Source organism: Filicampus tigris, chromosome 9, assembly GCF_054856515.1.
Source record: "Filicampus tigris isolate MCC_2025a chromosome 9, RoL_Ftig_1.0, whole genome shotgun sequence".
NCBI lineage: Eukaryota > Metazoa > Chordata > Actinopteri > Syngnathiformes > Syngnathidae > Filicampus > Filicampus tigris.
The window spans coordinates 24,981,810-24,994,175 of NC_141225.1; the positions used below are offsets into that span (position 1 = coordinate 24,981,810).

The window sequence follows — 12,366 nt, forward strand, 5'->3', positions numbered from 1 at the left end:
CCGCCGCTTCCTGGTTTGAAAAGTTAACCTTTCCAGCTTCGTCAATCCGGTGGCGCGTTGTTTTGGCTTTTTAAATTTTGATCCCATAAAACAAACTGTCCATCAATTGTGCAAACCAGGGAAATTGATTTATGACCGCCGATTGCTTTATGGCCCTCGGTAAAACGATGAAAAGGCAAAAAAGAGACAAAGGTGAAAAGGGTCAGATGTTGACGATTTTGTTTAAAGGTTGCCGTTGTTTTATGGGGGCTTATTAATCCTTTTGTCTTTTCATATTCAACCATTGATTGCTTTATCAGGGGTCATAAATCAAGCGTCACAGTTTGTTTTGACATCTAAATTGTTTCCCTCTGAGGGATGAAAGCACTTTGAATTTTGAGAAGCAACCACCGTGGAAACAAAGTGCCGCGCATCAAAGTCAAAGCATAAGAACGCACCTTAAATAAAACACACAAACTAGCTTTGGGGGCCTGAATTTAAATCGTTTTCTCTTTTGTGGCAAGTCATCAAACTCGAACGACATGCTCCGCCCACACGCAATGACAAAAACGCAACATTTTTGCAATTGAGTGTCATCCATCGGTGTAAGATTTTCCATTTTGGTAGCAAACCGACAGAATTTCCGAGCTGAATTGTTCAGCATCTTTCAACACCTGGAAAATGGGGAAACGTGACCCTAAAAGCAAAATCTCACACCTCCTGTGTCTTTTCAGGCATGGCTTCTTGAGATATTTTTTTTGATCTTATTTTTTTTTTTGCGTGCGCTGCTCATGATGGACATGTCTAGCAAGTTCATTTTGCAAAGTAGGACTGGCTGATTTTTTTGTAATGTTCCCCTAGGAAAAATTTGACTTCAAAAACACCCTCAAGATGCTTAGGACAAAATTGGCAGACTTCCATGTCTTGAGACTTTTTTGTCGGTCTACTCATGATGCACTTCTTGATGGAAAGCTTGCTTAATCAAACAGACTTCGGGGGCTGAATTTTTCAAACGATAACAACGACGAAACAAAGCGATTACAAGAAGGCCCTTGAAAAAATGGCTGCGTTAAAATGCCAATGACGGACTTCTTGTGTCATTGAGACTTTTTTGTACTTCTGTCCATGATCAACATGTCGCCCAAATTTCATGTTGCGCAATCCAACTGGCTTCAAGGGCTACATTTTTCAAATAATGAAGAAAAACGGCCGGCTTGACTCCTAAAATGTGGCCTCAGAACAGAAATGGCTGACTTCTTGTGGCCATGGGCAGATTGAGACGTTTTTTGTGGCTCTACTCATGATAAACATGCCCACCAAATTTCATGCCAAGTAAAACGGGCTTTGGGGGCTGAATTTCAAAAACAAACAAACAAACAAACAAATTTGCCCTGCTAAAATCGACCTGGCACACATTGAAAGAAAGTCGAGAAGTAAACGTGTTTGTTTTGCCACATAAAGACGCACCAAATCAGCCACGCTAAATGTCGGCAATCATTTCCCATGAGCTGTTGTAGCATTTAAATGAGGAGGTGTTCAGCGTCAGATCGCGTGAGGAGGCTTTTGGGCGAGCGGCGGAGCGCTGCACGGCTCAATGAAACGCGGCCGCCAGATGCAAAGAAGCTCTTTGGGTCTTTGCTTATGCAAATGAGGCCAAGACTGCCTGTCAGCTTTCGGAGCTGCCAGCACAGCTCTCGTGTCAGACAAATGCACTCTGTCTAGTGGGTTGTAGTGCCGCAGGGCCAAAACTTTTTTAAGGACCCCTCATAAGCCTCACGCCAATTAACCCTTTGACCTCCGTGCTGAGCATTTGTGTCCATCTCCCATCCTTTTTTTTCTTTTCCTTTTTTTTAAACCATTTTTAGCTTTGGCGCAGTGAAAAAAACCCAACAAACTTTTTGACGTCCCTTTTACAACCTGCGTATTGTGCAAACGCGAACAATGAGAAGAAACGGATATTTTACACTAATGACAATTACTGATGACTGATTGAAACGACAAACAGCTTTACAAATGGCAGACTACGTCTGCGCCTGGCCCAAAAATAGGAAGACAGGAGCTTACTAGTAAGGAGTGATTGTCGGCCCAATGTGGGACTAGTCGTGGAAAAAAGATTTTTGTTCTGCTCTTGCACTGGAACAAGCGCACAAAGAGAAAATGTCATCGCTCGCAAGGAGCAGACGCTCACACTGAACTTGAACCAGCCGAGCCGACTCCAGCTCCTGATGTCGCTCACTAGGCCACGCCCCTAAAAGGTACTGGGCCAACACACAAGTTTCTGAGCCCAAATATCAGACTGGCTGTGTGTTTTGGGCACGGCGTTCTGGAGACTGCGTATGATAGCCGCGGCGAGCAAATGTCATGCTGCCACGTGGAAATGACGTCCACGAATGACGAATGATGCTTTGGAAACTACCAAGAAAAATGGACAGCGGGACTCTGAAATATCAGATTGGAGGCAAAATGGCAGACTTCCTGTGACCTTTCCGACGTTGCTCCCTTTTTGGGCGGCTTTCGTGGTAGATGTGTCTCCCAAATTTCATGTTGTGTAATCCAAGTGGCTTGAAGGGCCGCGCTTGAAAAACGGTAACAGCCTAGCATGTCCGCTTGGACCCCCAAATGGCCGCCTTTTGGCACTTTTCTGGCATGGTGTCCTGAGACATTTTTGTTTGTCTACCCACGATAAACATGCCTGCCAGGTTTCACGTTGCAAAACGAAGCTGGCTTTGGGGGCTGGATTATTAAAATGACGATGATTGAAAAATGGCCCACCTGACCGTAAAATGTCCGCTTCAAACCAAGATGGCCGACTTTCTCTGCCTTTTTTGCATGGTGTCTTGCGACTTTTTTCGGGGGTCGAGTCATGATAGAAATGCCCACCAAATTTGGTATTTGGAACTGTATTTGGGGGTTGCATTTCACCCAAAGTTCAATGAGACGAATTGGGTGGAAGGGAGCCCAGTTTGATCTTGAACATGCCCGAAAGACGTCGAGTACTTCCTCACGACAAAGCCGGTTGCCTTGTTGACGTTGTCATTTTCCTTCATTCGAAACAACGGTGGCGTTTTTGCGGCGGATTTGAGCGCCTTTCAATTCATTTCAGCGAGCAGCATTGATTTACGTCTACGAGTACATTGAGCTCGCTCGGGGAACCGGCGACGACGACGACGACGACCAAGTGGAGTCGCGTGTGAAGTTGAATGCTCTGTGTTGTAAGCCGCTGTTGTGTGTATTGCGTCGGCTGCGCTTCATCACAATCTGGTGTGTGTGGGCGTGTGTGTGTGTGTGTGTGTGTCTAATACAAGCTGTACACGCAACTGTTGATTGTTGTCATGATGAAAGCTCCTCTGTGCCCTGAAAGATGAAAAAGGACGTGGGGCCACCACGCCGGTGCTAAAAGCTGCTGCTTCCTCCCTGCCAAAAAAAAAAAAAAAAAAAAGCAACAACAACAAACCAAACTTTTCCCATCTTTTTTACCCTCTCTAACCTTTTCTCTGTCTCTCTGCCCTTCGTCCTCACGCCCTTTCCTCCTCCTCCTCCTCATCATCATTCACACGTTCATCCACGTCCTCTCTCCTCCACCCCTTTTTTGTTTGTTTGTTTTTGTTTTGTATTTTCGACCCCCTTTCAGCCAAGACCCAGGACGGCATCGCCTTGGAAATCCAGCCGCTGAAGAGCGAGGAGGCGGCCGAGTCGGAGGAGAAGGAGGAGGCCAAGCCGGTCAAGAAGGTGATCGTGCCCAAGAAGGAGAAGTCGGTGCTGCAGGGCAAGCTGACCAGACTGGCCGTGCAGATCGGCAAAGCCGGTGAGGCGCTCGCAAAAAACAAACAAAAACAAACCAAAAAAAGAACGCAAAACACTTGGCCGCATTTTGAGCTCACTTTCATGACGCTCACCCGGCATGAATTTTTTTTCCCCCTGAAATGAACTTTTTCACAAATTGAGTTTGAATATCGTTAAGAAAAACAAAAGAATCGTTTTCAGCTACAAAATAAAGTTTTGACTGCAATATACTGTAACGATAACTAATGTAATCCTATTTTTGATTACATGTAGTTTTTTACCATGTAGTGTCCTCCTTTTCTCCTTTTTATCTTTCACATGTTTTTAATATATCACCCCCCCTCCCAAAAAAAGTTGAGACATTCTTAATAAAATGTACTTCTTTCTGTATTTGTATATAAAACAAAAAGGTTATTTTTATAAGCAAGCTGCTAGTTAGCTAACATGCTGAGCCGCCTAACCTAATTGCTGACGACTCCAGTCTGTGTGTGTGTGTGTGTGTGTGTGAGCGCGCGCGCGCGCTTTGCTTTAAAAGCCAACAAAGCGTTCAGGCAAACGCTGGGTCACCAGGCACTCACTTTTATTGGATGTGCCCCCACCCCCCGATTGTGGCCGCCATTCATCCCGGAATTGACGCACTTTTTCAATTGACCTTAATTTTCATTCACTTTCACATCCGACGTGGGTGGGGTGCTATGCCTCGTAATTGGACACATATTTGGAGACCTTATTCAAATTGGGATGGAAAATGTTTAGGGCGGAGAAGCGCACGCACATTCATGTCTGTTTTGAATCAACTGCTGCTAACCAAAAGAGCAGCATCCATGGAGCCGCCTTTACAATCACTTCAAATTTGGAGTCTTAACCTGATTATTTTCTCCAGAAGCAAGACTATTGTATATATGATTTGTTTTCAAATGTATTATTACAGCCAGAAATGTGCTATACAAGAAAACGGACTAATTTCCCGATGTTTTTATTATTATTACAAAGCTCTTAAAATGTAAATGTATGTTTCAAAATAGTGCCATGCATTTTCTTTTCTTTTTTTAATTGGCATTTTTGTGGTGTATTTGGCACTGGTTTGTTTTTTTTACTGATCGTGAAAAAAGAAAAGCAATGCACAGTATTTAGAAAAATATGAAAATTGATTCTAATGTTCTTTGTATTGAAACTGACAAGTTTTATTTTTTTTATTTTGGGGTAAAGTGAATTCTGCCGGTCAGTCAGTCAGTAGAAGTCAATAATGACATGATTGTTGTTGTTGTTCTACGTAATTGACTGGCGGACGTTGCGCGCAGGCCTGATCATGTCGGCGGTGACGGTGATCATCCTGATCTTGTACTTCGTCATCGACACGTTCGGCGTCCAGGGCCGCTCGTGGACGTCCGAGTGCACGCCCATCTACATCCAGTACTTTGTCAAATTCTTCATCATCGGCGTCACCGTCCTGGTGGTGGCCGTCCCCGAGGGCCTGCCCCTGGCCGTCACCATCGCGCTCGCCTACTCCGTCAAGGTAAAGGATTATTCGGCGGAAAGACAATTACACGTCGCACACTTAATGACTGAATGTGAAACGAAGACAATTGTTCATTGTGTATTGAACCGAACAACCTGACTTTGTTTTCCCAGTTTTCATGCTTTCATGCTTCTTGTAGAAAATGATGAAAGACAACAACCTGGTGCGCCACTTGGACGCCTGCGAAACGATGGGCAACGCCACGGCCATCTGCTCGGACAAGACGGGCACCCTGACCATGAACCGCATGACGGTGGTGCAGGCCTTCGTGGGAGACACGCATCACAAGAGCGTACCCGAACCCGCCGCCATCAAGCCCGACACCCTGGAGGTCCTGGTCAACAGCATCTCCATCAACTCGGCCTACACCACCAAGATCCTGGTGAGAAGGACCAAAACCGATGCTAAGCTAATGTAGCAAGTCACTTCTTTGACTCGCACACACCATCGATCCCTCATTAAAGCGTTTGTCGGAGGTCTACATCCTCACTCGCAAAAGAACTGTAATTGAAGTCCGGCCGCGTGGCTCCTTTTCATAGAATTCCTTGAAGAACGATTAAGAGGCTTGTTTTTTGTATGCGCCGTTGGCGTTAGATGTGTGCTGCAACAACTGTGTTTCAAAAGGTTGGTGATGATTTCCAATTTGGGGCGTTAACGGTAAAGACGAGAGATTGCTACGCCAATTTCATGGCGGTCCAACGCAAGTGTCATCAAAACAAGATTTCTTTTAAAAAAAACGACCTTTTTGATGGATCGCATCGACAGAGCAAATAATGCAAACTTTGAATTGAAATCTCTTTTGCTGTCGGTTATTGTGCGAAGGCAAAATGGCTGCCACATCAGCTCGCAGATCCCTCTGGTGTGTTGCAACAACCTCCGGTGGCATTTGTTAGTTTTCATGGAGAAGCCATGCTAAGCAATAGGACAAAAGTCCTGTAAGATCTCCAAATGACATTAGCATTTTAAGAAAACATGTTGCAAATTATGGAACTTCATTTGGTATTAGGAAAATACCTTTTTTTTCCCTGAGAAAGAATTGTTACCTTTTGATGGGAATGCCAATACGTATTTCAAATGCTCATATCGGTAAAATACTGAATTTTAAATGGAAATTATGGGGGTTATGCCTTTACCGTTAGTGACCAAATTACATGAAAATGACCCATACGCTAAGATAGCGTAGCAAGCAAGATGCATAATAAGTTGTTTTTTTTTGCTTGCATTTGTCCAACCAAGAGTCCTATCATAAAGTAGAGTACTATTTAAAGACTCACACACACAATACAGGACTCATAGAAAAAGCATCATTGGCAAGTATTTTAGTCATTGGCTAATCGCAAAGCTAACATGAGCAGTTTAACTGTTTACTTGCCGCACCTTATTGTCAGCCATCACAAAAGGAAGCCGGCAAATGCACGGCATGCGTCACACAAGAGCCAAAGCAAAGATTTTGCTTTTACAAAATGAAAAGCCGGTACGCGGCTACTGACCGAGCTAAGCTAACGTAGCCGTCTGCTACGTTGTCACCCGGTGCTCCTTTTTGTTTGTTGCAAACTGCACAAACTGATTCTTCTTCTTCTCCTCCTCCTTCTTCTTTCCTTGCAGCCTCCAGAGAAGGAAGGCGGCCTCCCTCGCCACGTGGGCAACAAGACGGAGTGTGCCCTCCTGGGTCTGGTTCTGGACCTGAAACGGGACTACCAGCCCATCAGGGAGGAGGTCCCCGAGGAGAAGATGTACAAAGTGTACACCTTCAACTCCTCACGCAAATCCATGAGCACCGTAATCAGGACTGCCGCCGGAGGATTCCGCATGTACAGCAAGGGGGCCTCCGAGATCATCCTCAGGAAGTGAGTGTGTGTGTGTGTGTGTCTTCAGGACGTTTTCATTCGCAAACGAATGAAGTAGTGTGCGTAAGAGTGGGGTTTTTTTTGTAAGTAGCCCGCGCGTGAGCGTGTCGGTCCGGCTCCCCTCAGGTGCTCTCGTATCCTGGGCTCGGACGGTCACCTGCGCGTGTTCAAGCCCAAAGATCGCGACGAGATGGTGCGCAAGGTGATCGAGCCCATGGCCTGCGACGGCCTTCGCACCATCTGCTTGGCCTTCCGCGACTTCCCGGCCGAGGGCGGCGAGCCCAACTGGGACGTGGAGAACGACATCGTCAACGAGCTCACCTGCATCGCCGTGGTCGGCATCGAGGACCCCGTCAGGCCCGAGGTGCCCGCAACGCAACGCAACGCAGCGCAGCGCCGTCGCATATCACGTGCATCCGATGGCGTAGGAAGCATCGCACATGCCAATATGGCATGTTACACTTAGAGAAACGCTCAATATAATGTGCCTAAATATGCTACATAAAAGGCCTACGTTCCAATTTATAACATGTAAATATGGTATATTCAAGGTATGCGCATATCGTGGCGGTGCTGCAAAAAAACACTTTTTTTCTCCCCGATTTTTACGTGAATGCTGTTTCCGCCTTACAGACGTCGCATTAACGTGAAAGTTAAGGGAAAAAAATTACAAATTGGAGATGCGTGTTTTTCACAGGACGGCGACGATAAGATACATCACAGGTGTGCATCATATCGTACGTCATCAGCTGGACATACAGAGGTCGATGCAACATTGAATATGATGTCGTTTTACTACATTGCTGTATATTATGTCACATTAGGGGTATCTAAACGTTCAATAATGGATGTGTATGAATGTTAAATGTGGTGTATTAGGAGGGTGCGTAAACTTGAACTCTGAAGCTACGTTTGGGGTAAATATGGTACATTAGAGGTGTACAAACGTTGAAGACAAATACGCTACATTAGAGTTACATAAATATGGTATGTCAGAGACTGATTTTGAAAGTAATTTACGTGAGGTCAGGGGCGGAGCCAGAATCTGGCTAATGGGTGGGCCTGAAAAAAATCAGGGTGGGCCTGAATATTCCTCTCACTGAGCACAATCCTCCTGTCCCGACACATCGTATATTCAAATAAAATGACAAACCGAATGATCTGAAGTTCAGATCTTCCTTAGACAAGCACAATCATGCCAGTCTTAATATTCAATACAATAAAAAAACACAACAAAACAAATTTCATCATAATTCACAAAAAATGAAGTGTATTTTTTTTTCATGAATCTCAATGGGTGGGCAGTCTCTCAATCATAGCTCCGCCCCTGCATGAGATCAACCCCCTGAGCTGCGACGTCTTGCTTGCGAGAAATGTACACATTAAACTTAATGTGCCTAATGGGACGGTGGAAGAACGTAAAGTAGAGTAGGTTAGAGGTCAAGAGAACATTAAGTATGACCTAAATATTGGACATGAAATATGCTGCACTATGACGCGAATGGGCTACGTTAGAAGCATCTCAGCGCTAACTGTGATGTCAATCTGATGCACTGGTTGTCAGGTCCCGGAAGCCATCGCAAAGTGCCAGCGCGCCGGTATCACGGTCCGCATGGTGACGGGCGACAACATCAACACGGCGCGGGCCATCGCCACCAAGTGCGGAATCCTGCTGCCCAACGAGGACTTCCTGTGTATGGAGGGCAAAGAGTTCAACCAGCAGATCCGGAACGACAAGGGCGAGGTGGGCGGAGCCCCGACATGGACCCGTAGTGTGATTACAAGTCCAAAACAGGAAATGGACAGCATTCCCTTTTGTGTTTTCCATAGGTGGAACAAGAGCGTCTGGACAAAGTTTGGCCCAAACTGCGAGTTCTAGCTCGTTCGTCGCCAACGGACAAACACACACTGGTCAAAGGTGGGAGTCTCCTTAGCGTGCTAATAGATGCTAATTAGCATGTTGTTGTTGTTGTTGTTGTTGTTGTTGAGGAACTCTCGCTCTTCAGGCATCATTGACAGCACGGTGGGCGAGACCCGGCAGGTGGTGGCCGTGACGGGAGACGGAACCAACGACGGGCCGGCGCTCAAGAAAGCCGACGTCGGCTTTGCCATGGTAACTCTTCTCTCCAACCATTCAATTGCAAAATGTCAAATTCATACCTAGGTGAAGGCCTGTTCCAAATGTATGCCGCATCTGTTGAGAGTTCCCGACCTTGTAGAAGGACATGGGTGGAAAGCTCATGCCTAAAAATCGTGGGGCTGGAAATGATATTCTGCCTCTTCCAAACTTCTCTTCAAAAGTTATTATGAATAATTCTTAAATATGGATCCGCGGAGTACCTGGAGTCCTGATTCAGATATTTAGGGCGCAAGCGGTGCAAGCATTTTATTATTACCACGGCCCGCTTGAACTCGTGTGGGCCGGCCGCCAGGGCATCGCCGGGACGGACGTGGCCAAGGAGGCGTCGGACATCATCCTGACGGACGACAACTTCACCAGCATCGTCAAGGCGGTCATGTGGGGACGCAACGTCTACGACAGCATCTCCAAGTTTCTGCAGTTCCAGCTCACCGTCAACGTGGTCGCCGTCATCGTGGCCTTCACTGGCGCCTGCATCACGCAGGTCGGACACGCGCGCGCTCATTTTGCCCGCCCGGCGTACTGGTTCAAAAACATGTTTACGTTACTTACATTTCTTACCATGAGCCGAGAATTTTTTTGGTTTTGTTTTTTTAAATCATTGTTTTCATTATTTCTCCAAATAAGCTGCAATGAAAATGATTACAACTATATTTTAAATTTATATTTTATTTTAGGGTACAGGTCTACGGAAAATGTAAATATTTTAATCAAAAAATGTTTTAAACTTAAATTCATCACCACAAGTGAAACAGTTGCTTAATCAGTCGTCAGTGCAATGTGCTAAGCGATAAATCCGAGAATGCACATTGAATTCACACAAACATTTCACTGATTGGCATGTACACAATTATTATTTTACAACATAAAGCCACGCCAAAATCCCCAAATGTGTTGGAATTATTTGTTTGAAAAAAGAAAATTGCAGATTATACTGTGATCTGAGAAGAAAAGTCTCTGTCGTCACTTGCTTGCGTTTCCTCCAAAGACTTGAGAGGCTGCTTCCGAGTCCAGCGTTTGCGTCGTCGTCTGGTGCGAGGCGTCCCCGTCCCAGTCCCAGTTGCCGCGCCGCGCTTCCATTTTGGGATTACGCCGATGGTTTGAGGCATTATCTTAGCCTACTTTGCGACGCCGGCCGGCTGCAGCGGCCTAAGAGGGGCTAGTTATCGCTCCTGCCAGCTGTCAAGACATTCTTGTTCTTTTTTTAAATTGTGTCAATAGTTCACTTTTAGTGATTACATAATGACATGTGCAAAAAACAAGAGAGGAAATTTGTGTATTTAGCCTTGTCAGAATAAAGTCCGTTCAACTCAATGCACAAAACAATGCAAAACGCCATAGACGGGCAAAGGAATCCAAGATGAAAAATGGGCGCAGACTTTGGTTGAAGGGTCTGACGTGTGATTTGGCGCTTTTTGGCGGTCGCTTTGTTTAGGACTCGCCGCTGAAGGCGGTGCAGATGCTGTGGGTCAACCTGATCATGGACACGTTGGCGTCGTTGGCCTTGGCCACCGAGCCGCCCACCGAGTCGCTGCTCCTGCGCAAGCCCTACGGACGCAACAAGCCGCTCATCTCGCGCACCATGATGAAGAACATCCTGGGGCACGCCGTCTACCAGCTGGTCATCATCTTCACGCTGCTCTTTGCCGGTCAGTTGGGGCGGGGCGCACCAAAAGATCACAGGCTAGCAAAGAATCAACAACACCAACTATAGTCTGATTCTTTTGGGGATTTTTTTTTTTTTTTTTTTTTTTTTCCAAGAAAAAGTAAAATAGTAGTAATCTTGGGAGATTGAGAGAAATGTATTTTATGAGAAAAAAGTAGTTGTGAGATTAAAGTAGTGGGGGGGTTGCGAAAAGGACTTTGATTTTGATTCAAAAGTAATCCAATTAAAAAAATTGCAGTTGGCCTTTTTTTTTTTTTCAATAAAATGTAGGACTCTTTCAAGATTTTAAAAAAACAGTCTTAAAAAGAATTATATTTTGGGTGGAAGAAAAGGAACATTTTTAGAGAATCTTTTTCAAGGCATATTTTTTAGGGGAAATAAGTCATCTGTTTACGAGTATAAAGTCTTTTTTCAATAACAAATGTCTTAGAATGAAGACATAATTAAGAGATCTAAGTCATTATTTTGAGCAGTTATTTTTTTCAAAGAACGTTTTAAAAAATAAGATGGTAGTTATCAAATAAGAATGATGCATTTCAAAGGGTTTTTTTTGAGAATCAAAATAGTCATCTTTTCAGAAGAAAGTTGAAGTATTTTTGGGAAATGGAAATCTTAAAAGAATACAGTCGTACAAAAAAGGCTTATTTTTTTTCCAGAGAAATCAAGTCACATTTATTGTTTATTATTATCATGATTATTATTATATGGAGGAAGCAAACTTGTAAAGTGGCGCCTTGCAATCCGAGTGACCCAACCAAGTTATTTTGTTTTGACTTTCGAGCGGCAACTTTCCGTACGAGCGCTGCGCGGCGGCACTTCAAATGTTTTTGCAAAATGAGTCTGCCTGTTGCAGTCGAGTGTCATCAAGTGAACATCAAACAAAGAGATTTGTTTGTCCAGGCGAGAAGCTGTTTGACATGGACAGCGGTCGCAACGCTCCGCTGCACTCCCCTCCGTCCGAGCACTACACCATCGTCTTCAACGTCTTCGTCATGATGCAGCTCTTCAACGAGATCAACGCCCGCAAGATCCACGGCGAGCGCAACGTCTTTGAGGGCGTCTACCGCAACCCCATCTTCTGCAGCGTGGTCCTCGGAACCTTTGCCCTGCAGGTGAACTCCGCGTAAACGGTTCGAGGCTCCCGAAAGATTGGTCTATAGCTTTGACCGTTTACAAAATGCACTTGGATCAATACTAGAAGTAGAGCTTTGACGTCACCTGTTTTTGCGTCCGTCCTTTTGCCGCCGTTGACTCGTTTTCGGAATTTCTGCTCGATTTTCACATACAAATATAGAATTACGATGGTCGTCTTTCACGATATGGCAAAATAAAATGAAAAAAATCCTGTCTGGACATGCTTGAAAAGACAAATTCAGCCTCGTCAAGGTTGGAGCATAAAGAGGGGTCGTAACTTGCGTATTATGAGCACTTT

General features: G+C 45.0%; 1 protein-coding gene across 6 annotated transcripts in view; it reads left to right on the forward strand.

Moving 5' to 3' along the window:
- The window catches only part of LOC147142744 (plasma membrane calcium-transporting ATPase 1-like), a 68,408-nt gene that overhangs the window by 46,781 nt on the left and 9,261 nt on the right, over positions 1-12,366 (forward strand). For all 6 annotated transcript variants that reach the window (XM_086039663.1, XM_086039662.1, XM_086039666.1 and 3 more), the window contains 11 exons: positions 3,611-3,784; positions 5,064-5,278; positions 5,421-5,663; positions 6,887-7,128; positions 7,255-7,492; positions 8,693-8,872; positions 8,959-9,046; positions 9,135-9,241; positions 9,561-9,752; positions 10,704-10,917; positions 11,835-12,046. In XM_086039663.1, the coding sequence (XP_085895789.1) occupies positions 3,611-3,784; positions 5,064-5,278; positions 5,421-5,663; positions 6,887-7,128; positions 7,255-7,492; positions 8,693-8,872; positions 8,959-9,046; positions 9,135-9,241; positions 9,561-9,752; positions 10,704-10,917; positions 11,835-12,046 (2,105 nt within the window). The remainder of the gene's footprint in view (positions 1-3,610; positions 3,785-5,063; positions 5,279-5,420; positions 5,664-6,886; positions 7,129-7,254; positions 7,493-8,692; positions 8,873-8,958; positions 9,047-9,134; positions 9,242-9,560; positions 9,753-10,703; positions 10,918-11,834; positions 12,047-12,366) is intronic.